The following is a 25,879-nucleotide window of genomic DNA, read 5'->3' as shown; positions in this document are numbered from 1 at the left end:
CCACTGTCTTTTCACTTATGACAGAATGCAACTGCACCGGCCACGCAGAAAGCTGTCATTTTGACCTGGGTGTGTGGCTGGAATCGGGTAATCGCAGCGGTGGGGTGTGTGACAACTGTGAGCACAACACGAACGGCCATCGGTGCCAGCAGTGCCGGCCAGGCTTCTACAGGAACCCCAGGGTACCGCACTCTGCCCCAGATACCTGCCTGCGTAAGACCCTCTCTGCTTTCACTTTCAGTGCCAATGCATTTCTATGATTACTCCAACTTCGTCCATCCCAACCTTGGAGATGCAGGTATGAAGAAGAATGATGACGGAGCTGCTGATCCCCTTATGCCTTGTAGGTGTGGGCTGATAGTTGGATAGTCAGCTTCAAAGCAACAAAGCAAGTAACTGGAGGGTCTCAACGGGTCAGGTGGCATCCAGGGAGAGGAATGGTCAGTCAGCATTTTGAATTAGGTCTCTTGATAAAAGGCACCTGGCTAACCATATGAAACACTGACTGGCCATCTGAAACATCGACAAACCATCTGAAACACCGACTAACCATATGAAACACTGACAAACCATCTGAAACACCGACAAACTATCTGAAACACCGACAAACTATCTGAAACACGAACTGACCATCTGAAACGCTGACTGGCCATTTGAAACATCGACAAACCATCTGAAACACCGACTAACCATATGAAACACTGACAAACCATCTGAAACACCGACAAACTATCTGAAACACGAACTGACCATCTGAAACGCTGACTGGCCATTTGAAACATCGACAAACCATCTGAAACACCGACAAACTATCTGAAACACGAACTGACCATCTGAAACGCTGACTGGCTATCTGAAACATCGACAAACCATCTGAAACACCGACTAACCATATGAAACACTGACTGGCCATCTGAAACATCGACAAACCATCTGAAACACCGACTAACCATATGAAACACTGACTGGCCATCTGAAACACTGACAAACCATCTGAAACACCGACAAACTATCTGAAACACGAACTGACCATCTGAAACGCTGACTGGCCATTTGAAACATCGACAAACCATCTGAAACACCGACTAACCATATGAAACACTGACTGGCTATCTGAAACACTGACAAACCATCTGAAACACCGACAAACTATCTGAAACACGAACTGACCATCTGAAACGCTGACTGGCCATTTGAAACATCGACAAACCATCTGAAACACCGACTAACCATATGAAACACTGACTGGCTATCTGAAACACTGACAAACCATCTGAAACACCGACAAACTATCTGAAACACGAACTGACCATCTGAAACGCTGACTGGCCATTTGAAACATCGACAAACCATCTGAAACACCGACTAACCATATGAAACACTGACTGGCCATCTGAAACACCGACTGACTAGCTGAAACACCGACTGACCATCTGAAATGCTGACTGGCCATTTCTGACCCCAGATGCTGCTTGACCTGCAGAGTACCTCCAGCTATTCTTTGTTCTCTCAAGGTTCCACCATCTGTAGTTTGTGTGTTTCTCTACACAAGCATTTCTGGTTAGTGCAACTCTTTCACAGCTCCTGCCACTCAGGTTCGAGTCTGCCGCTGTCTGGAAGGAGTTTCTATGTTCTCCCCGTGTCTGCACAGGATTTTCTCTGGGTGCTCTGGTTTCCTTCCACCCTCCAAAACGTACGGGGTTTGTGGGTTAATTCGGATGCATGGGTTTCATTAGCCTTGTACTGTGCTAGATTGATAAAAATTTTAAAATATTGAAGAAACCTTCATGGGTTCCAAAGAAGATTTTGACTATGTGGCTCTTTGCATGGATTCTGTGGGAAAGGTAAGGACAAGCTGGAACAGGGACAAGGGTGAAATTAGTCATTGCTAGGACCATATTTCGAAACAGGTAAGGTAATTAGTCGCTGTGTGAAAAGAGGTGCCTAATTGAGGACAGTGTTAAACAGGGAGGCCTGTGAGTCTGGGAGAGTGGGGAGCGGAGACACAGTCGAATACAGCATACAGTTGTGCTGGGGAAGTTCAGCAGGTCATGCAGCTTCCACAGGAGATAAAGAGTAACGGACATTTCGCGCTTCAGTCCTTCATCAGGAATACTTTACTTCCTGTGGATGCTTCACGACCTACTGAGTTTATCCCACTCGCTTGTGAATTGCAATTGACCCAGCACCCACAGATGTTCTTGTAAAACACCAAACTCGTCGTTATGGACAGGGACCAACATCAACCCTCAAACCCCTCCTTTCCAATTGTGCTCAGTCCCAAGCACACGTCCACCTAAAAGGAAGGTGAGTGAGAAGGACCAAGGCTCACCTGGTGTGCTTTCCCCATCCTGGTTACTCCCACGTTGCAGAAGTCCTGGTAACATTGCCCAATTGTAGTCATTAGACTCTGCCAGGCATGACAAGGTGCTGGAGTAGGCCAATTGCCTGTTGACCCAGCACCTCCATTTTTCAGATCATGGCTGATCATTCCCTGTCAGTACCCATTCCCTACCTTATCCCCATAACCTTTAACTCCCCTGCCCACAAGAGCTTTGTCTAACTTCCTTTTGAACATATCCAGTGAATCTAGCCCCCCACCACCCTCTGCGTCAAAGCATTCAACCGATCCACACTTCTCTGGGTAAAAAAGTTATTCTTAAACTATGGCCTCTAGTCCTAGTCTCTCCCAACATTGGGAACATGTAATCCAAATTCACCCTGTCTAGCCCCTTGATAATCTTATACACCTCAATCATGTCTCCCCTCATCCTTCTAAATTCCGTCGCATATAAGCTCAGTCTTTCTAACCTTTCAGCGTATGTCAATCCTGCCATCCCGGGAACCAACCTTGTAAATCTGTGCTGCGCTCCTTCTATAGCAAGTATGTCCTTCCTCAAATTTGGGGACCAGAACTGGATGCAATATTCCAGGTGAGGTCTCACCAGGGCCCAGTACAACTACAGGAGGACATCTCTGCTCCTATACTCCAGTCCCCTCTTTATGAAAGTCAACATGCCCTCTTCACAGCTTGCTGAACCTGCAGGCTAGCTTTTAGTGACTGGTATACGAGTCCACCCAGATCCCTTTGCACTACCCCACTCCCCAGCTTGACTCCACTTAAATAATACTCTGCTCTCTTATTACTGCCTCCAAAATGGATAACCTCACATTTGCTCACATTGAATTTCATCTTCCATTTCTCTGCCCACTCCCCCAACCTGGCCAAGTCCCTCTGCATTTTCCTGACATCCTCCTCACCCTTTACACTGCCACCCAGTTTAATATCATCTGCAAATTTGCTCATGTTGTTAATAAACTCACTCTCTTGCTTTCCCGCACCCGCTTGATTTCCCCAGTCCACCTGCATGTTGAAGTCTCCCATAAATACTGTATCACTACCACTCTGACATGACGCTCTCATTTCTTGATTTATACTGCTTCCAGTATCTGAACTACTGTTCGGAGGCCTGTATATGACCCCCATGATGGTCCTCTTGCCGTTGCAGTTTCTCAACTCTATCCAAACAGACTCTACCTCGCCTGCCTCACTGTCTTTCCTTTCCAGTGCCTGAAGTTCATACCCCACCTCCTCTTCCTAACTTTCTGTCCTTTCGATAGGACGTGTACCCTGGAACATTAATTTCCCAATCCTGTCCCTCCTGCAGCCATGTCTCTGTTACTCCGATTACATCATATCCTCCCATGTCCATTTGCGCCTCAAGCTCCTCCATTTTATTCCTTATACTTGGTGCATTCATACAATTCCTTGAGACTGTTCCTCCCAGCTCCCTTCACCCGACACACCTGCCCAAACTCTCCTATCCCTTTTTGTTCCCTCTGGCCTTACTCTATCGGAACCACCCCTGTATCCTATCCATTTCCCATGGCCAAACGAACCCCTGTGGTAGAGAGCTGTGAGAAGAATGTTAATTTCATCCCATTTTCCCTCGAACGATTCAGAGGTTATTTCACAGAAGAGACAAATTCCACATGATGTCCCCTGAACCTCATGGATGGAACCAGTGAAGAATATCTCGCTCACAGTGGCCCAAGAGCCAAAAGATTACAGAGCTGAATATCACCTCCCCATCCCCATCCCGCACCCCGTCCCTCCAGGTCATTTCTCCTTCCAAGGCAAACTACCCCACCCCTCACCTCTCCTGCCACCTGAGATTCCACAGTTCAGTGTAGAAACTCTGGAGGAATTCTCCAAGGAGGCCTCAACCCTCAGACTGAACATTCCAGCACTGTCCAGGCCCTTCAGCCCACAATGTTGTGCTAACCCACATCTAACCCTTCCCTCCTTCGCTCCCATAACCCTCTATTTTTCCTGCATCCACGGGCCTGTCCAATTTTTCTGAATGTCCCAACTGTACTAGCCTCCACCACCACCCCTGGTACCCACCACCCTCAGTTACAAATCTCCCCTAAAGCCAATGTCTTTGAGTATTTGCTATGGTTACCTCAAGAAAAATGCTGGCTGACCTCCCTATCTAAGCCCCCATAATCTTATGTACCTCTCATTCTTCTTGGTCCAAAGAGAGAAGCCCGAGCTCTGTCAATCCTGCTTCATATGGCACATTCTCCAACAACCTGGTAAATGTTCTGTGCGCACTTTCGAAAGCACCTCCATCCTTCCTGTAATGAGATGATCAGGACAGAACACAATATTCCAAGTTTGGGCTAACCAGTGTGGTATGGAGTTACATTACCCTACAGCTCAGTCCCCCAACCAGTGAAAGCCTTCTTAACCACCCTTCCCTCTTGCATGGCAGCCACGAAGGTCTTACGCAAAACCTGGTGCTGCTGGAGGTTGACTCTTGGGAACCAGGCATCGGGACCGGGATCCCGTGGGGATGCCAGTGGCGACTGAGCTCCCAAAGGGCCACAGGCACTGACAGCTTCCTGATCATTACGGGGTGGGGGGGGTGAGGGGTAGTTTAATGCCGACAAGCATGAGGTGTTGTATTTTGGAAACAAACCAAGCAAGAACATACACAGTAAATGGCGGGGGCACTGAGGAGTGCAATAGAACAGAGGAATCTAGGAATGCAGTATATAGTTCACTGAAAGTGGTGTCACGGGTAGACAGGGTTGTAAAGGGAGCTTTCGGCATATTGGCCTTCATAAATCAAAGTATTGAGTACAGGAGCTGGGATATTTTGGTAAAGTTGTCTAAGACATTGGTGAGGCTAAATTTGGAGTATTGTGTGCAGTGTTGGTCACCGAACGATATCAGTAAGATAGAAAGAGTAGAAAGAGAGCAGAGAAGATTTACTAGGATGTTGCCCAGACTTTGGGTACTGAGTTACAGGGAAAGGTTGAAAAGGTTAGGACTTTATTCCCTGGAAGTTCAAAGAATGAGGGAAGGTTTGATGGAGGTATGCATAATTATGATGCATATAGACAGAGTAAATGTAGGATAGGCTTTTTCCACTAAGGGTAGGTGAGATACAAACCAGAGGATATGGGCTAAGGGTAAAAGGGGAGAAGTTTGGGGGGAACATGAGGGGAGATCTTTATCAACTGCAGTTCAGCATTCAACATCAGCAAACTCCAAGACCTGGACCTCAACTCACTGTGTAATTGGATCCTGGATTCCCTCACCTCCAGACCACGATCAGTGAGGATTGGTAAGAACTTAACCAGGGTGAGGCGCCGGAGGATTGGAGGGGAGCTCTTGTTGTTCTATTGCATTAAAAAAAGGCTCCAAAAGTTATCCTTGAAATTATAGGCCAGTGAACCTGACGTCAGTAGTAGGTACGTTATTGGAAAATGTTCTGAGAGATTGGATATACAAGTATTTGATTTGGATAGCCAGGGACTGATTAGGTATAGTCAACATGGCTTTGTGCGTAGTAGATCATGTTGAACCAATCTGATAAGAGTTTTTTGAGGAAAGTTGACAAAGGAAGGGCTGTGGATGCTGTCTACATGTACTGTAGTGAGGCCTTTGACAAGGTCCAAAATGGGAGGTTAGTCAGGAAGGTTCAGACGCTCAGTATTCAAGTAGTAAATTGGATTTGACAATGGCTGGATGGGAGAAAACAGAGGGTAGTGGTGGATGATTGTTTCTCAGACTGGAGGCCTGTGCCTAGTGGTGTACCTCAGGGATCAGTTCATCAGAATCAGAACTTATTGGCATGAACAAGTCAGGAAATTTGGTGTTTTGCAGCAACATCATCGTGCACATTTTCATATTATTAACTATCTTGCAACACTAATATAAATATATTAAAAAATAAATAACAAAGCATGAAAAGTAAGGCAGTTTCTGTGGTTCATTGATCATTCGGGAATCTGATGGCAGCGGGGAAGAAGCTTTCCCTGTGCCGCTGAGTGCTATCTTTAGGCTCCTTTACCTTTTTCCCCAATGGTAGCAGAGTGAAGAGGGCGTGGTAGGGACTTTGAGGATAGAGGCTGTATTTTTAAGACTCTGCCATATATAGATGTCTTCGATGGAGTGAAGTCTGGTGTCTGTGATGTAGCAGGCCGAGTTAACAATCCTCTGGGGTTTATTCTTGTCCTGAGAGTTGGCCCCTCCATACCAGGCAGTGATGCAACCAGTTAGAATACTCTCCACAGTACACAGGTCGAAGTTTTAGAGATTCTTTGATAACATACTGAATCTTCTCAGACACCTCAGAAAGTATAGCCACTGGTGAGCCTTCTTTGTGATTGCATTAACATGGAGGCTCCAGGACAGATCCTCGGAGATGTTGACACACAGGAACTTGACATTCTTGACCCTCTCCACTACTGAGCCCTCAATGAGGACTGGGTCGTGTTCCCCTGACTTCCTCCTAAAGTCCACAATCATCTCCTTGGTTTTGTTGTCGTTGAGCGCAAGGTTGTTGTCATTACACCATTTGACGAGCTGATCCATCTCCCTGCTGTATACTTCCTCATTGTCGTTTGCGATTCTGCCAACAACTGTGGTGTCATCGGCAAACTTGTAGATGGCATTGGAATTGTGCCTGGCCACACAGTCATGGAAGTATAATAAGTAGAGCAGTGGGTTAAGCACGTATCCTTGGGATGCGCCTGTGTGGATAATCAATGAGGAGACATTGTTTCCAATTTGTACTGACTGTGGTCTTCTAATGAGAAAGTCAAGGATCCAGTTGCAGAGGAGGAATTCAGAGGCCTAGAGTTTGTAGCTTCTTGACCAACACTGAGGGAATAATGGAATTAAAGACCGAGCTGTAGTCAATGAAGAGCAGCTGTTTTCGAGGTAATCCAGAGCCGAGTGGAGAACCAGCGATATTGCATCTGCTGTGAAGCGATTGTGACGGTAGGTGAATTGCAGTGGGTCCAGATCTTTGCTTAGGTATGTGGTAATTCTGGCCATGACCAGCCTCTCAAAGCATTTCATCACAGTAGAAGTTAGTGCTCCTTGGTGATAATCGATGAGGCAGCTCACATTACTCTTCTTGGTCACCGGGATGATTGATGCCCTTTTGAAGCAGGTGGGAACCTCTGACTGCAGCAATGAGAGGTTGAAAATGTCCGTGAACACTCCAGCTAGTTGGTTGGTGCAGATTTTCAGTACCCTGCCAGGTACGCCGTCAGGGCCTGACACCTTGCGAGGATTCACCTTCTTGAATGATGTTCTGATGTCGCCTTCAGAGACTAGATATCACAGGGTCCTCAGCCTTTTCAGCGATTCTAGTAGACACTGTTTGGTTCTTCTTCTCCAAGAAGCCATAGAAGGTGTTCAGCTCATCGGGTAGTGAAGCATCACACCCATCTACAGTGTTCGTTCTCACTTTGTAGACTGTAACGGCCTCCATTCCCTGCCATAGCTGGCCTGTATCTGTCTCTGTCTCTTTCTACCATCGGGGTTTGTTATCTTTATCCATGATTTGGATGATAATGTGGTAAATTTGATCAGAAAGTTTTCAGGCAACACAAAGACTGGAATCATTGAGACAGTGAGGAAGGTCTTCAACACTTACAGAAGGATCTGGATCAGCTGGAAGAAGGGGCTAAAAATGGCAGGTGGAATTTAATGCAGACACTTGTCTGCACTTTGGAAGGACAAAGCAAGAAAGGACATACAGTGTGAATGGTCAGGCACTGAGGAGTGCGGTAGAACAGAGGGATCTGGAATACAGATACATAATTCCTTGAAAGTGGTGATATTGAAAGATAGGCTTGTAAAGAGAGCTTTTGGCATATTACCCTTCATAAATCAAAGTACTGAGTACAGAAGTTGGGATGTTGTGGTAAAGTTGAATAAGACATCGGTGAGGCCAAATTTGGAATATTGTGTGTAGTTTTGGTCACCAAACTACAGGAAAGATATCAATAAGATAGAAAGAGTGCAGAGAAGATTTACTAGGATTTTGCCTGGACTTCAGAAACTAAGTTACAGGAGAAAGGTTAAACAGGTTAGGACTTTATTCCCTGGAGCATAGAAAAATGAGGGGAGATTTGATCAAGTTTTTTAAAATTATGAGGGTATAGACAGAGTAAATATAGATGGGCTTTTTCCACTGAGGGTGGGTAAGATACAAACCAGAAGACATGGGTTAAGGGTGAAAGGATAAAAGTTAAAGGGAAACATCTTCATACACAGAGTAATGGGAGTGTGAAAAGAGCTGCCAGATGAAGTGGTGAACACAGGCTCAATTTTAACTTTTAAGAGGAAATGGGCAGATACATGAATGGGAGAGGTATGGAGGGAGGGCTATAGATGGTGAAGGTTAGTGGGACTCAGCAGAAATATGGATCATTAGAAGGGCGAAAGGGCCTGTTTCTGTGCTATAATGATCTGTGATGTTATGGTTCTAATATCTCTTCCACAATCTCCATCACTACCGGAGCACCACAGGGCTGTGTTTTTATCCTCCTGCTCTACTCTCTTTACACCTACGACTTGTGTGGCTTGGTACGCCAATAACACCATCTACAAATTTGCTGTTGATACCATGGTAGTGGGTTGTATAAAGGAAGGGGATGAGTCAACATACAGGATGGAGATTGAAAACATGGCTGAATGGTGCACCAACAACAACTTTGCACTCAATGTCACCAAAACTAAGGAGCTGATTGTTGACTTCAGGAAAGGAAAGCCAGAAATGTACAATCCATTGGGAGGATCAGAGGTGGAGAGGGTGAGCAAATATATATTCCTGGGAGTCACTATCTCAGATGATCTTTCCTGGACCCGACACACTAATGGCATCGTGAAGAAATCACATCAGTGCCTCTACTTCCTCAGGAGTTTACGGAGGTTTGGTACAACACCGGAAACCCTGGCAAATTTCTACAGAGGTGTGGTGGGAAGTGGGCTGCACCACTTCCAGGTATGGGGGCACCAAATCCTCTGAATGGAAAGCCCTGCAAAGGAAGTGGGCACAACTCAGCATTTTACAGTCAAAACTTCCTCTCCCTTCCTCCCCCCACCTTCAAGAAAACCTACTGGGGTTGCTGGCTTCAGAGGGCAGCAGCAGTCATCAAGGGTCCACACCACCCAGCACACAGTCTGTTCTCACTGCTGCCATCAGGAAAGAGATATCGGGGCCACAAGACTTGCCCCCACCATGTACAGGAACCGCAGCTACCCCTCCATCATCAATGACAAATGACTAACTCGTGCACCTTATTTATTACTGAATATTTATTTTTCTTATTGCACAATCAGTTTGTTTGCGCTTCTTTCTCTGTTTACATTTCTCCCTATTATCGACATATCTTTTGTTGAGGACAGTTTTTTGCATTACCATTAAGTAGAAATTCTTGCCTGGTGCACAGGAAAAGGAACCTCAGGGTTGTATGTGATGTTATGGCTGTGCTCTGATAATAAATCTGAACTTGGAAACATGACAGATAGTGGCAGAACCCAGTCAGGGAGCCAAGATAAACAAGGGAGGGGGTGGAGGAAAGTGAGTCCTACAGGGTGGCGCAGGTGTCTGGAGGCCAAGGCTGGAATCTGACATCGACAAGGTGAGAATGGTAGTGCAAAGAGAGCGGATGGAAGTGAAGTTGAAGGGGGGGGGGTGGGAGAGAAGAGACGTGACTGCTCTCTGCTCCCTCGAGAAAGGCAAAAGTAAATTGCATAATTATGTAGACACCGTGGTTGAAGTGAAAACACAAATTCCAGGAGGAGCTCAGCAGGTCAAACAGTGTCCTTTATGTAGCAAAGGTAAAGACACAGAACCAGCGTTTCAGGCTTGAGCCCGTCATCAAAGTCTGAGAAAATGCCGGCAAACATCCGAAAGGTAAATCTGCCACGCAAATTGGTCAAAGTAACTGAAATGTCAGCCCCAGGGTAATGACTTGTCACTGACCGTACGTCAATGGGCCGGTTCACTCTCCCCTTCCCCTCCTCACCAGAAAGGGTGGCAAAGATCAGATACTATTTATTATAAAAGAAATGTTCTTCTTTCTTTGGCTTGGCTTCGCGGACGAAGATTTATGGAGGGGGTAAATGTCCACGTCAGCTGCAGGCTCGTTTGTGGCTGACAAGTCCGATGCGGGACAGGCAGACACGGTTGCAGCGGTTGCAGGGGAAAATTGGTGGGTTGGGGTTGGGTGTTGGGTTTTTCCTCCTTAAGGCAGACAAAACTTTGCCATTAGCATTGTCTGGCACCCCTTCTAGTCAGAGAGCGAGAAGCATAAGAGAAGCCCCTGAGAGTCGTTCACTGGACAAGACTCCAGTGGAGTTCGAACCATCGACCCCCCCACCCCCCCACCAAGCCTAGATCCAAGCCGCTGGTACAATGATTACCCTCAGCATCCTCTCAAACACCTGGTTCCCATGAGAACCAGTCTCTGGTGCCCACTGCCTGATACGAGTTAGTGGATCTCATTTCACCAGCAGCCCGCAGTCTGCGTGGGTGCCTTGCCCGCCGGTCGCTAACAGCTCGCCGCCTTCTCAACGGTGTGGGGGGGGGGGTGTATTCTCCCCATTTCTGGAGCCCTGCGCCAGTCTGCTGTTCGCCTGGAGTCTGCGACCCCTCAAGGCCTGCTGCTGATCACAGGCACCGCCATCTTGGGCCCAGTCCCCGCGGTCACAGGATTGTAAATAAAACACTTTAACTGGCCGATTTAAGCCTGTACCACGTTGACAGCAGTAGGACCCTGAGGGGAGCGCAATGTCACTGCTCCCTGCCCTCCCTGGGTCCACACAGGGCTACCATTTCATTTTTTTTTCCCATTGCACTTGTCCACAACCACAGAAGTAAATCCTTGTTGGACAAAGTCCAGAAGTTTTCTCCGTGGTTGTTAGATAGATCAGATTACGTGGGACTGAGATGGGGGTGGATGGTCAGCACCTTTTTCCTGTGGCAATGAAAGCAAATACCAGAGGAGACCTGTTGAAGGTTGAGTGCAGGAAGGTTTAGGAGAGAGATCAGAGGTAGTGACTTTAAACCGCGAGTGTGGGTGCTGGTGGGGGTGCAGGCTGATACAATAACTCTAAGACAGGCACATGGAAAGCAGTGTTGCCTCTTAAGCTGTGCGCACGTGCAAGTACTCAAAACAGCCTGTGTGCACACGCACAAAGGAAATAAATGGGTGTGCATTTGTGCACACATGCATGCACACAGCCTAGGGGGAACACTGCATGGATGTCACAAAATGAAGGGGCTTATGAGTGCAAGGTTGGGAAAACTGGATTGTTGTGGAGTAGTTTACAGAGGTTGGCATGACATTGTGGGCTGAAGTGCCTGGACCGCATTGTCACCCAGTCAGAACATCATTGTATGATTGGTCATGCATGTACCATATTCCAGCCAGCATCATTTTCTAGCTTGTATGGTGGACATGTGTGGTGGGTGAGTAAGGTGGGGGTAATAGGTAGACGTGTGTGGTGGGTGTGTGTGGTGGGTATGTGAGGTGGGGGAGTGAAGTGGGGATGTGTGGAAAGTGAGTCCTTACAGGCGCTGATGTCTGGAGGCCAAGGCTGGAATCTGACGTCGACAAGGTGAGAATGGTAGTGCAAAGAAAGTGGATGGAAGTGAAGTTGGAGGGGTGGAGGGGATGGGAGAGGAGAGACGTGACTGCTCTCTGCTCCCTCGGGAAAGGCAAAAGTAAATTGCAAAATTCTGTAGACATCATGGTTGAAGTGAAAACACAAATTCCAGGAGGAGCTCAGCAGGTCAAACAGTGTCCTTTATGTAGCAAAGGTAAAGACACAGAACCGGCGTTTCGGGCTTGGGTGTTTGAGGTGGGCTTGTGTGGTGGGTGTTTGTGGTGGGCATGTGAGGTGGGCGTGAGAGGTGGGTGTGTGAGGTGGGCGTGTGTGCTGGGCGTGTGAGGTGAGTGTTTGAGGTGGGCTTGTGTGGTAGGCGTTTGTGGTGGGCGTGTGTGGTGGGCGTGTGGGGTGGATGTGTGTTGATAAAATTGTCACATTTACTTCCACGTCTCTGTAATGATGTAGGTGCATCATGTTGTTTGAAGTGTAAGGTCTACAACTCCCAGTCATTCACAGGGGCCCGTGTGCAGAGCACACCGTTTTTCCCTCACTGCTCATGGACTGCTGTCTACAGTCAGGCATTGGAGTGTGAAAGTGTGGATACAAAACAGGACAAAGCATACAGTCCTCCACTGGAATTCTTGCTTGGCATTAAAAGTGTGCTGTCAGGGCCATAGCTGCAGGGAGTGAAGACAATTCCCCCTTCTCCTGTTCAGGTGATGGGGAGGTTGTGATCGAACACTCAGCAGTGTTAGGGGAGAAATGTACAAGCTGATAGTCCAGCACATGTGAAGACCATCCAGCCATACTGTGACAAGATCCAGATAGCACGGAACAGGCCCTTTGGTCCGCCCAACTCATCCTTGCCCACCCAGTTAACATACTGGGCTAGTGTCATTAGCCTGCATTTGACAATATCCTTCCAAATAATTCCTGTCCACTTATTGGGCCAAACGTTACTCACTGTCACAAGGTTCCTCTGCCTACTCATCCCTCAGTTCCTTCCTAAATCTCTACCGTCCCACCTTAAACCTATGGCCTCTCATTCTAGAATCGTCCTGTTTTTATAATCCTCTGGAAGGTCACCCCTCGGTCTCATACACCAATGTCCCAGCCTACATAATGTCTTCCTTGAACTCAATCTTTGGGAAGGAGGCTGGCACAAGAGGCATTAGTTCAGCAATGGTCATTCTGTCAGAATGGGGTCAGTAATTTTTAAATCTTTAAATTAAATGAATCTCTGTCATCCAGTATTCCCATCTGAGCTCCCGACTCCTCGAATGCAGACTCTCACCTAGGCCCCGGCCGGTTACCCATCTGAGCTCCTGATGCCCGGATTGACACAGGCAGAATGTATCTAGGAATCAACCTCCTCAATTTGCCCCAAAGAATTGATCACAAAATTCGACAATTACACAAGTATGTATGTTATGTGTACTCTTTGATTATTGAAACTAATGCAAATTGGTAGTTTAAAAACTATGTACATGAATAAATATTATGTATTTATATAATTTTTTTGCAAAATGTACATGTAATAGTAAAAACGTATGTAACATTTTTTCGTGTCTCGTGGCTCTCAAAACATCTGAAGTTTAACGTACGTGGCTCTTGCGTTAAGCAAGTTTAGCCACCCCTGCTTTCGCGGGATCTGGGCCAATTGCAGGCAGGTGGGAGGAGTGTGGGTGGGGCATTTAGGTCAGCATGGGCAAGTTGGACCGAAGTGCCTGTTTCCACATGTTGTGACTCCAGGAGCTTGCCAACTCCGTTACCGTCCATTGCGTTTCACGATGGAGCAAACTCCCACGGAGAAGCAAGGTCCTACCCCCGGCCCCCTGCACAGCCCACAGGTGCATTACACAATACCGTAGCTGCCCAGATGCTGGTAAGTGGGATTAGCATAGATGGGTATTTAGATTTTAGGTGTAGAGATACAGGCCGATCTGGCCCACGACGCCCAATTAACCCATTAGCCCTGTACGTCTTTGGAGTGTGGGATGAAACCCAATCAGGTCCCCGGGAGAACGTACAAACTCTGTACGGTCAGCAGTAGATTCAAATCTGGGTTGTTGGTGCTGTAATTGTGCTGCGCTAACCAGATCACCCTTTGAGATGGCCCAAATGGACAGATGGGATGGGCCAAATGGACTTATCAGAGTCGATCTGAGCTTGGAGGCTGACAGATCCTGGTCATTACCAAGGAGGGGATTGGCCAGAACTTGGGGGAAGCGCGCTCCGTGTGCACTGACCATCTTCTCTCCACCTTTACTGCTCTAGCCTGCTTGTGCCATGCCCTTGGCTCTTCCTCAGTGCCTTGCCCTCCCTGTGACCCCGACACTGGGCACTGCTTCTGCAAGCCTGGTGTGGCCGGACCCTGGTGCGACAGGTGCCTGCTGGGATACTGGGGCCTGGGAGAATATGGCTGCCAACCGTGTGACTGCCCAGGGAGCTGCGACCCGTACACCGGGGACTGTTCCGGCAGGTGGGTACAATGTGGCTTGGCTCATTAGACCAGCCTCCACTGCAGAGTGTGATGAAAGTGAGGGAGGGTATGTTGGTTCATCAAGCTAGGCCCTTGTCCACACTGACCAAGTTGATCACCCAAATGCCTGCATTGCACCCATGTCCCTTTCTCATCCAAATGGCATGTAGGCATTGTAATTGTTCCCACTTCCCCCAAACTTCCACCAACAAACAGGTCATATTTAAATCCTTTTCCTCCCACCCTCTCTTTTTGAGAAGGACATTAAATATTTATAACATTTTCCATATGAAAACTATGCACATAAAGCCCTGGGCAATTTTTAAAATTTTATTTATAATGGGGAATGCATGATTAAATGATGGGGCAGACTCGATGGGCTGAATAGCCTTTTTCTGCTCCTATGTCTTATGGTTAACAATAGAGCTTGGCAGAAGGGCTTTCCGGCTCATGACACCTGTGTGACCCAATTAACCTACCAACCCCGTATGTTTTTGGAGGGTCTGTTATCATCACATACGGAATGTAAAGTACATGAAATCCTTTAACTTTGGTCCACGAAGAGTCGCCACTTTTCCCAGTGCCCCTCACAGAAACTGACAGCACCTGGCAGTCCCGGCTGGTCTCCCCTCCAAGTACTGGCTAGGCCTGAGCCTGCTGAGTCTCTGAGATCGGACAATCTCGGGCGTATTAGGGTGGGAGGGCACTGGGGTACCCAGCATAAAGCCGGGTCGCGGGTGCAAGCCAATTGCAGACCGCGCTGGATTCGAGCCCAGGTTGCTGGAGCTGTAATTACACCCAACACTCTGTGCCTGCCTCTCGCCTGCATTGGCCCACGTCTCCTGTACACTGAGCCCACCAGCAAATTGGAGAAACAAGATCTTGTATTCCATCTCAGCAGGGTCCAGCCAGACAAAACCAATATTGACTTCCAATTTCTGTTAACCCCCTCCCCTGTCTCTCTCCCTGACTCCTTCCCTCCATCTCCCACCCCCTTCTCTCTCCAATTCAGAGAGCTACCCTCTCCCCTTCTCACTACTCAGCATCTCTGCCCTCTCACCTGTACCCACCTGTCAGGCTGGGCTCCTCCCTTTGCCCCTTCCTCCCTCCTCTCTTCTCTCTCTCCCTCCCCCGACATTTTTATTCTGTCGCCCGCCTGTTTTAGTTTATAACTGACCAAGGGCCCAGGCCCAAAATTTGTGGTCACCCTTTACTTCCCGTGGATGCTGTGTGACCTGTTGGGTTTCTCCACCACGGTTAGGTACAGACATCCACAGACTTTCTTGTTTAACACCATATCTCTCTCAACCTTTCCCATCTGTACAGGCAGTTCCACCACCTCCTAAACACAGTATGACTCAGGGCAAAATTAAAACCGATCCTGCCCAAGACCTAACCTCACTTCTGCCTCAGGACATTGTTCAGTTGACTGACCCCTCTACACACAGAACGAGTTGGGCAGCAATCAGTCTTTCCACGCACTCCTTACAGAGGGCAGTCCTTACAGACCTGTTGTGGAGTCACTCAACTGAGTGCTGCTGGTACCATGTAAGCCAGCGCTACCTGTCGGTTGGTTGGCGACTAAACTGGCTCCCCCACCAGGTTTGCCTGGTGCGGAGATTGGCTAGACACCCTGCAGGATGAAAAACAAGTTTTGTTAAGGTCAACGGCCATCTAGAAAACACTAAAGCATGGAAAGGGCATCCCATGCATCGAAGCCTTGTCTGGCCATTCACTGAAAGAGAACTTTCCCCATGCCGCTGGATCCAGGAAGGGGTATCGAGAGGGTGGGTCTGGACCTTGACAACCCCCTACTCACCTAAAATTCATTCTCGCATACGCTGTTCCTTTTTGAGGAGTGGGGTGTAAACCCCACAAACTGACTGAAAGGAACCGTCATCATCCCTTGGGATGGAGAGCCAGATGAAGACAACAGAAGGGAGCAGCAGGAATGCAGGAATGATTACTTGAAATGTCCATGCATGGCCTGAAAGCTCAGAGGGCGGGAAGTTCATCACAGGAAACAGAGCGGGAATCAATACTGTTAAATGGGAAAATCTACCAACTCTGTGGTGGAGTGCAGTACCAATTTATACTTAAATGTAGACATACACGACGGTAACTGGCCATTTCAGCCCACAAGCCCATGCCACCCAATAACACCCTATTAACCTGCACCCTGGTATGTTTTGAACGTTGGGAGGAAAGTGGAGACCCCGGGGAAAACCCAGGCAGACACGGGGAGAACGTACTAACTCCTTATAGACAGTGTGGGAATTTAACTCGAGTTCCAATTGCTGGCACTGTAAAGGCGTTATGCCAACCGTGCCACCAACGTGTGGGAGAAACAACATGTCACACAACATCCACAGGATGCAGGGTCGGGGCCAGAATGAGTGTTAGAGAAGGGCATTAAGGTAACCAGGTGGGACACGGTCCAACTCTCTCAGCTGGGGGGGAGGGGGTGCTGGTGGTGGCCTACCTGCCCAGGTGGCACAGTCGTAGTCAGTGCATGGGGAAGGGGCAGGTTAGGTTTAGGGTGTGTGAGCGGATGTGTGAGTGTGTGTGTGTGCGCGCGCGCGTGTGTGTGAGAGTCTGTGGGTGTGGGTGTGTGTGTATGTGTGTAGGTGTATGTGGGTGGGTGTAGTAGGTGTGAGTGTGTGTGGATGTCTGTAGGTGTGGGTGTGTGTGGGTGGGTGTGTGTGTAGGTGTGAGTGTGTGTGGGTGTGGGGTGTGTGTGTGTATGTATATGTGTGAGTGTGTGTGCGCGCGCGCTTGTGTGTGAGAGTCTGTGGGTGTGGGTGTGTGTGTATGTGTGTAAGTGTATATGGGTGGGTGTAGTAGGTGTGAGTGTGTGTGGATGTCTGTAGGTGTGGGTGTGTGTGGGTGGGTGTGTGTGTAGGTGTGGGTATGGGGTGTGTGATTGTGTGGATGTGGGTGTGGGTTTGTGTGGGTGTGTGTGGGTGTGTGTAGGTGTGAGTGTGTAGGTATGGGTGGGTGTGTGTGTGGGTGTTTGTGTGGGTGTGTGTGTATGGGTGTCTGTAGATGTGGGTGTGTGTGAATGTGTGTAGGTGTGGGTGTGTGGTAGATGTGAGTGTATCTGGATGTGTGTGGGTATAGGTGTGTGTGGGTGTGGGTGTGTGTGTGTGGGTGTTTGTGGGTATGTGTGGGTGTAGGTGTGAATGTGTGTGGGTGTAGGTGTGGATGTGGGTGCGTGTGTGTAGGTGTGGGTGTTTGTTGGTGTGTGTGGGTGTGTGTAGGTGTGGGTCTGCAAGTATGGATGTGTGTGTGGGTGTGGGTGTTTGTGAGTGTGGATGGATGTGGGGGTTTTTGGGTGTGTGTGGGTATTTGTAGGTGTGGGTGTGAATGTGTTGGTTGTGTGTGGGCGTGTGTGTAGGTCTGTGAGTGTAGTATGGGTGTATGTGTGTAGGTGTGGGTCTTTGTGGGTGTAGGTGTGTGGGTGTTTGTGGCTGTGGATGGATGTGGATGTTTTTGGGTGTGTGGGTGTGTGTAGTAGTTTTTGAGTGTGTGGGTTTTTGTATGGGTATGTATGTGTGGGTGTGGGTGTGAATGTGTTGGTGTGTGTAGGTGGGGTGTGGGTGTGAGTGGTTGTGTTTGGGTGTGGGTGTATATGGTTGTGTGTGTGTAGGTGTGGGTGTGTGTAAGTGTGGGTGTGTGTAGGTTTGTGTGTGGGTGTGAATTTGTGTGTGTGTGAGTGTTGGGTGGGTGTCTGTAGCTGTGTGTTGGTGTGAGTGTGTGTGGGTGTATGTGTGTGTATCTCTCTCTCCCATTCTTGCTCCAAACCCCAGTGTCTGCAGTCTCTCATATCAGGGTTCCTGCCCCTCTGTGTAACTCTGCACCTACTTTATTCCCTGGAGTATATAAGAACTAGGGGAGATTTGTTAGAAGGTGTTTAAATTTGTGAGAGGGATAGATGGAGTAAATGTAGATGGGCTTTTTTCCATTGAGGGTAGGTGAGATACAAACCAGAGGACATAGGTTAAGAGTGAAAGGGAATACGTTTAGGGGGACATGAGGGGAACATCTTCACACAGAGTGTGATGGGAGTGTGGAACGATCTGCCAGGTGAAGTGGTGAAATCGGGCTCAATTTTAACATTTTTAGAAAAATTTAGACAGGTATGTGGATGGGAGAGATATAGAGGACTATGGAGTTCAGGTTTGGCACAGACCAGAAGGGACAAAGGGGCCTGGTTCTGTGCTGCAATCTTCTATGGTTCTGTAACATTTCCTTCAACCTCTTGAGTTTACCTTCATTGAATCCACCAGCCCCATGGATATAGACTGGGCTCACATGTCTCCTAGCTCCTCTGCTCTCACCGGAAGGAATCCGACCTGGAACTGGGAGGATGAGCGAGGCTTCTCTGCTCTTCGACATTCAGGTGAGAAACCTCCCCCCCCCCCCCACCCCCCCATCAAAACCCGTGGTGGCTTCTTGCATGATGGAAAAGCCAAAACTGAGTTTCTGCTTTGGCTCACAAACCATGTCCAGCCTCCATACCATCCAGAAATGGTATGGACAGTTAGGCTATACCTTGGCCAAGGGCCCAAGGCTAAAATGTTGGCTACCCTTTACTTTCCCTGCCTGCTGTGTGACCTGCTGAATTTCTCTAGCACCTCTGTAGGGCACTACTTTGCTTATTCCTCCGTCCGTACCCCATCCTCATACATTCAAAGATCTTTAAGCTCATCCGGAGACCTGTGAAATCCAGGGAGGATTTGTGCTTCTGCCCCCCACCCCCAGAGTTCCAGGGCCCCTACACCCTTTGTGTGAAAAGATCTCCCCCCCCCCCGCCATTTCTCCTCCAATCCTTCTATGACCAATTAACTCCCTACTTCCTCAACATTGACCTCTCTGCTGGGTGATGTAAGCCAAGGAGGTTTATTTTGGCCGTGGTGAGTCACACGCATCTAAACCAAATTGTACACCTTTCATTCACCTCAGTATCTCCCTTGGTCTCGGTTGTTCTAAAGAAAACAGCCCCAGTGTTGACAGTCTTGCTTCATTACAAAAGGTTTCTGAGTTTCTGCTTTGACTCACAAGCCCCAGAGATATGTGCCCATAGCCCAGTGTCCATACCATCCAGAAATGGAGCTATGCAGGCTTGACCTTGGCCAAGGGTCCAAGGCCAAAATGTTGGCTACCCAACATTGGTCACAGAGCATTTAGTAGAGTGAAAAGGCTCCTTAGGCGAGCAGACTGACAGGGTATCTCCAACATTCATACAGCAGAGTGCAGGATTGCAATGAAAAGGAACATTAATTATCATCAGGCCAGGGCAGCACGAGAGCACTCAGGAGCCTGATGGCTGCAGGGAGGAAACTCTTTAAGCCTGTTGGCATGTGCTGTCAACATTCTTAATTCTTCTCCCTATTAGGAGGAGGAGAGAGAGAGAGAGAGAGAGAGAGAGAGAGTGTGTCTGGGGTGTGATGGGTCCTGCAATCTGTGGGCTGCCTTTCCTATGCATTGGGAGATCTAGATGGAGTCCATGGAGAGGAGGGAAGATTACATGATGTTCTGGGCTTCATTCACCATCTTTTACAGCTTTTTAACATTAAACATTAAAACATTACAGCCTATACAGACCCTTTGGCCCTCCATACTATGCCAAACCATATAAAAGTGCTAAAACCTCCCTAGCCTATAACCTTCTACTTTCCTTTCATCTATGTGCCTATCTAATCATCTTTTAAAGTCCTCTAATGTTTCAACCTCTACCACCAGTCCTGGCAAGGCATTACAGGCCTCAACAACTGCCTATAAAAACTTACCCCATATATCTCCCCTTAATCTGATACACATGTCCTCTAGTGGTTGTTATTCCCACTCCAGGAAACAGGTATTGGCTGTCCAACCTATCTATGTCTCTCATAATTTTGTAGACCTCGATCAAGTCCCCTCTCATCCTCCTATGCTCCAAAGAGAAAAGTCCCAGCTTTGCCAACCTTGCCTCATAAGACATGCCCTCTAATCCAGGCCACATCCTGGAAAATCTCCTCTGCACCCTCTCCAGAGCTTCCACAACCTTCCTATAATGAGGTGACCAGAACTGGACACAATACTCCAAATGTGGACTCACCAGAGACTTATAAAGCTGCAACATGACTTTTCTACTCTTATACACAAGCCCAGAATCCCATCGGCTTTTTTAACTCTATCAACCTGAGCAATTACCTTGAGGGATGAATGGACATGTACCCCAAGATCCCCCTATTCATCCACACTCTTAACCCTGTACTCAACTTTTCGATTTGTCCTGCCAAAATGCATCACCTCTATACTTGTCCTGATTGATCTCCATTTGCCATTTTTCTGCCCAACTCTGCATCCCGTCTATGTCCTCTCGCAACCTCTGACAATCTTCAGTTCCATCTACAACTCCTCCAATCTTCGAGTCATCTGCAAACTTACTCCCCCAATCTTCTGTATCATCATCTAGATCATTTATAAAAATCACGGTTCAAGGAACCGTGAACTGATCCCTGCAGCTCTCCACTAGTTACTGTCCTCCATGCAGAGAACCACCCTTCCACCACTATTCTCTGTCTTCTTCCTGCAAGCCAATTTTCAAGGTTCCTATGATCCCATGCCTCTTGACCTTCCAGATGAGTCTCTTATGGGGGAACTTATCCAACGTCCATATGTGCCACATCTACCGCCCCAATCTCACCAATTTCTTTCATCTTTTCCTCAAAGAATTCAATTAGGCTCATGAGGCACGACCTTCCCTTTACAAAGTCATGCTGACTATTCGTGAGTAAATTATACCTCTCCAAATGCTGGTCGATCCGATGCCATCTTGAGCAGAGCAGCTGCCCCTCACCCCACCCCCCACCGAGAGCCAGGGATGCGTTGTTTATCTGGGCCTGGTAACTTACTCATTCTTCAGGTTTCTACGCCCCCTCTCTCTCTCAACATCCATAATTTTGGATGCATCGAGTTCTTCCCGCTTTATCTTGCTTGTGTTTATCCTTCCTCTCTTCAAGTGCAAATCATTCATTCTGAGCTTCACCCCCACCCCGAGGTTTGGGAAGTCTCCAGTAAACCCCATGGACTGTCGTGGATCCTGAAATTGTAGGGCAGTGTGAAAGGCCCAGAGAGACGATGATAACAGAAGGCATCAAGAGAAGAGCTGCCACCTCTCCTGCCTGCTCCATCTCTCTGTCATATGGGGGCTAGTTGCCAACCCCTGCTGCTCTGCTTGACCCCCCCGAGTACTCAGTCCCTTGTCTCCTGTTTTACTTGGATGTTGCAGGGACATGAGGAAATGAGTTACAGGGAAAGGTTTAACTGGTTCGGACTTTATTTCCTGGAGTAAACACAAACAGGCTTTTTTCCACTGAGGTTAGGTGAGACAAGAACTAAAAAACATGGGTCAATTTATTTTTAAATTCACACATACAGCTTGGTACCAGGCCCTTTCGGATCACGAGCCCGTGCCGCCCAGTTACACCCAATTGACCTACACCCCTGTACTTTTTGAACAGAGCCCCTGGGGAAAACCCACGCAGACACAGGGAGAACATACAAGCTCCTCACAGACAGCACCCTATTCGAACCCCGGTCCCGATCGCTGGCACTATAAAGGCGTTCCACTAACTACCATGTTAACCATGGCACTAACGGTGAAGGTGAAAAGTTCCATGGGGGGGGGGAATCGTCTTTACACAGAGAGCAGTGGGAGTGTGATACGAGCTGCCAGCTGAAGTGGTGAATGCGGGCTCAATTTTAACATATAAAAAAAATTGGATAGGATGGGAGGGGTGCGGAGGGGTGTGGAAGGGTGCGGTCTCTGAGGGTGGATGATCGGTATTTGGCAGAATAATAGTTTGGCACAGACTAGAGGGACCAAAAGGTCTATTTCTGTGCTGCAATGTTCTATGGTTCTAACATCCATCAGCCTCAGCCTTGAATAGAGCCATAGATCATTACAGCACAGAAACAGGCCCCTTTGGCTCTTCTAGTCTGTGTCGAACCATTTTTTTTGCCCAGTCCCATGGATCTGCAGTCAGTCCCTATCCCTCCATACCTCTCCCATCCATATACCAATCCAAATTCTTATTAAACTGAGCCTGTATTCACCACTTCAGCTGGCTGTGTGAAGAAGATTCCCCTAAATGTTTCTCCTTTCTCACTTAACCCATGTCCTTTTGTTTGTGTCTCACCCATTCTCAGTGGAAAAAGTCTATCTACATTTATGCTGTCTTTCCTCCTCATAATTTTAAACACCTCAATCATATCTCCCCTCATTCTTCTATGCTCCAGGGAATAGAGACCTAACCTGTTTAATCTTTCCCTGTAACTCAGTTCCTGGCATCCGGGCAACATCCTAGTGAATCTTCTCTACACTATTTCTATCTTATTGATAACCTTCCTGTAGTTAGGTGACCAAACTGTGCACAATGCACCAAATTTGGCCTCACCAATGTCTTATACAACTTGACCACAACATCCCAACTCCTATGCTCAATACTTGGATTTATAAAGGCCAATATGCTAAAAACTTTCTTTACAACCCTGTCCACCTGCGACACCACTTTTAGGGAATTATGAATCTGTATTCCCAGATCCCTCTGTTCTACCCCGCTGCTCAGTGCCCTACCGTTTACTGTGAACATCCTTTCTTGGTTGGTCCTTCCAAAATGCAACACCTCACACTTGTCTACATTAAATTCTATCTGCCACTTTTCAGCCCATTTTTTCAGCCGGTTCAGATCCCTCTACAAGCTTTGAAAACCTTCCTCATTGTCCACAACACTTATTGTGTTAGTGTCATCTGCAAACTTGCTGATCCAAGTTACCACATTATCATCCAGATCAATGATATCGATGACATGTACTCACTGTCCAAACATCCACTTGCAACATTTTGCACAAGACGCTGCACCAAGAATTTTCACCTCATTTCTGTCCCAATCGTGATCCCTTATCCCAAGGCCAATCCTCTCTAGCCAGAGGAAACAGTCCTTTGGGTTCTATCCTGCCCACCACACCTCCCCCCCCCACCCCCACCCTTGGAATCCACAAGCCCCAATTGGTTAGCTCTTCTCCTTGAAAAGTTTGTTGAGTTGTGGACCAATTTTGCTCCACTATCCTGAGCCCTGAGGATACAGCACTGAACCCTTGAATTGTAAAATCAGACCACACAGTAGGAGAACATGGTTCTTGGCCTGGGAATAGGGAAAACCTTGCCCTTCAGTGCTATTCAGATTTATTTTCAGAGTACATTGGTGACATCACATACAACCCTGAGATTCATTTTTCTTCAGGCCAGGCAGAATCACCACTTGTTGGTAGTGCAGGGAAAAAACCTGTATTCAACATGTAAACAAATAAAGAAATGTAAACAAACTGACTGTGCAATGCAGAGATAGAAAAAGCTCAATAAAGTGCACGTCAGAGTCCTTAAATGAGTCCCTGATTGAGCTTGCCATTGAGGAGTCTGGTGGTGGAGGGGTAGCAGCTGTTCCTGAACCTGGTGATGCGAGCCTTGTGGCACCGATACCTCTTCATCTTTTTCTATTGCCCTCTGCAAACATGCCCCCTTCAAGTATTTATCTAATTCCCTTTAAATATTACTCTGGCATCCTTTTTCCTTCCTACTATTGAGCAGTGTGGTCCAGGTTGCAGTGTGTTGTGTTATAAGGATCATTCTTCATCTCCACCCTGGGTCGGTTGTGAAGCTAAACCTGCCTCTTTGCGTTCCTGACCATCTACATCTCTTTTTTCCTCGGTCCGCACTTTTCACAGATGCGGACCCCTCTATTAAACCTTCAGTAATCCTCCTCCGCTGGAAGGAGACTTCACAACGTTACTCACTGAGTTTACATCCTGATTTATTTCAGAGTTAAATCAAAGATTGGGCTGCAGGGTGGGTGGTGGGGGGGGAACACGAGACTTGGGGCAAGATTACTCCCCATGAGCTCCTGAACTCGGCAAAGCTGAGAGGGGAATCGCAAATGTTAAGCAGCTGTAGAGGTGAATGGAGTTACCCACACTGAATGAGATTTGAAAGCACGTGCACAACTGCCGGACCAGAAGAGATGCCTGGTCTCAATCCAACCAAGGATCAGCAATGCCAGGGAACTTCCTGCAAGCCATGGCCCCCTCTGCGAGAGGCAGAAATCTTGATTAAAAACCCCCAACACAATCAGCCAATCTGAACAAGACCCCAACATCCCAACGACATTTGGCACCCTGTGATATCCATCCAGAGCAACAAACGCAGGCACCCTCTCCACAAAGACAAGTCTGCTCTTCCATTTGTGTGCATGACCTCGTCTCTTCCACAGACGGACACAGTCTGCTGGGCGCCAGCTGGACAGGAGCTGGCTCTTCAAAGCAGCAAACACTTTATTTCTGTTTTGATTTCTCAGCATGAGCTTCTCGTGAGATCTCCAGCTGTGTTGAAATCAAAGGATAAGTGAAAACGATCCTCATTTGTTTAAATCCAATTCAGGACGACGAGTAATATATCCCTAGCGATAAAGGGAAGTTTCTCTGAAAAGTAACATTTATGGCAATAACACATTCTTTTTTCAATTTGCAAATAGAGTATCATGGAAACACTTCACAGGCTGGACAGCATCTGTGAAAAGGGAAGCAGAGTTAATATCTCAGCCCCCAGACCCTCTGTCAAGGACCTCACACCTGAAATTGTAACTCAGCACCTGCATATCCCTGCTGATTAGTTCCAGGGTCCCCTGTTTTTATTTCTGTTTTCCAGCACCTGTGTTTTTATTTTATTTTCCTTCAGTTTGTTTAATCACCATCAAGATTTGCTCAGTCACAGTTGCATCTCTGAAGTCTCTTTTCACTGTTCATTTCAGGGAAGTGTGAGTGCAGAGACCAAGTCTTAAAAAGTCCTCAAGTATTCTGCGACATGATGTATACATTTGGTAAGTTGTGCTTTGAGAGTTCCACTGCAGCTCAGAGACTGGATATTGGGCCAGCCCCACTCTTGGTCCCCAAGATAGTCATTTCCCAGTGTGGGGAGGGAACGTTTGAGGGATTTGAGGGCTCATTTGTAAGACGTAGCAGCAGAACTAGGCTATTCGGCCCATCGAGTCTTCTCCATCATTCAAACACTGGTTGATGTATTCTCCTGTCTTCTTCCCATAACCTTTGACACTAATCAAGAACCTATTAACCTCTACTTTAAATATACCCATGACTTGGCCTCCACAGCCGTCCGTGGCAATGAATTCCGCAGCTTCACCGCATTCTGGGAAAAGAAATTTCTCATCTGCTCCCAGTCCAATATTTCATCTAATTGGGGAGGGGGTGGTGGCAGGGTTGACGTAGCGGTTAGGGCAACCCTATTATATGACCAGCAATTGGGATGGGGGTTCAAATCCTGCGTTGTCTATAAGGAGTTTGTTCATTCTCCCCATGGACTCTGGTTTCCTCCCACCATTCGAAACATACCGGGGTTGCAGGTTAATTGGGTG

At 47.6% G+C, this 25,879-nt stretch overlaps 1 protein-coding gene across 4 annotated transcripts in view; it reads left to right on the top strand.

Moving 5' to 3' along the window:
- Positions 1-25,879, top strand: part of LOC138748830 (netrin-4-like) — a 203,939-nt gene that overhangs the window by 164,488 nt on the left and 13,572 nt on the right. For 3 of the 4 annotated variants that reach the window (XM_069909633.1, XM_069909631.1, XM_069909630.1), the window contains exons 5-8: positions 25-213; positions 14,204-14,408; positions 18,698-18,810; positions 25,259-25,327. In XM_069909633.1, the coding sequence (XP_069765734.1) occupies positions 25-213; positions 14,204-14,408; positions 18,698-18,810; positions 25,259-25,327 (576 nt within the window). The remainder of the gene's footprint in view (positions 1-24; positions 214-14,203; positions 14,409-18,697; positions 18,811-25,258; positions 25,328-25,879) is intronic. The other variant, XM_069909632.1, reaches the window with a different exon arrangement.

Source organism: Narcine bancroftii, chromosome 13, assembly GCF_036971445.1.
Source record: "Narcine bancroftii isolate sNarBan1 chromosome 13, sNarBan1.hap1, whole genome shotgun sequence".
NCBI lineage: Eukaryota > Metazoa > Chordata > Chondrichthyes > Torpediniformes > Narcinidae > Narcine > Narcine bancroftii.
The sequence above is the reverse complement of the archived record's forward strand: the minus strand, read 5'-3'. Positions and strand labels throughout refer to the sequence as shown.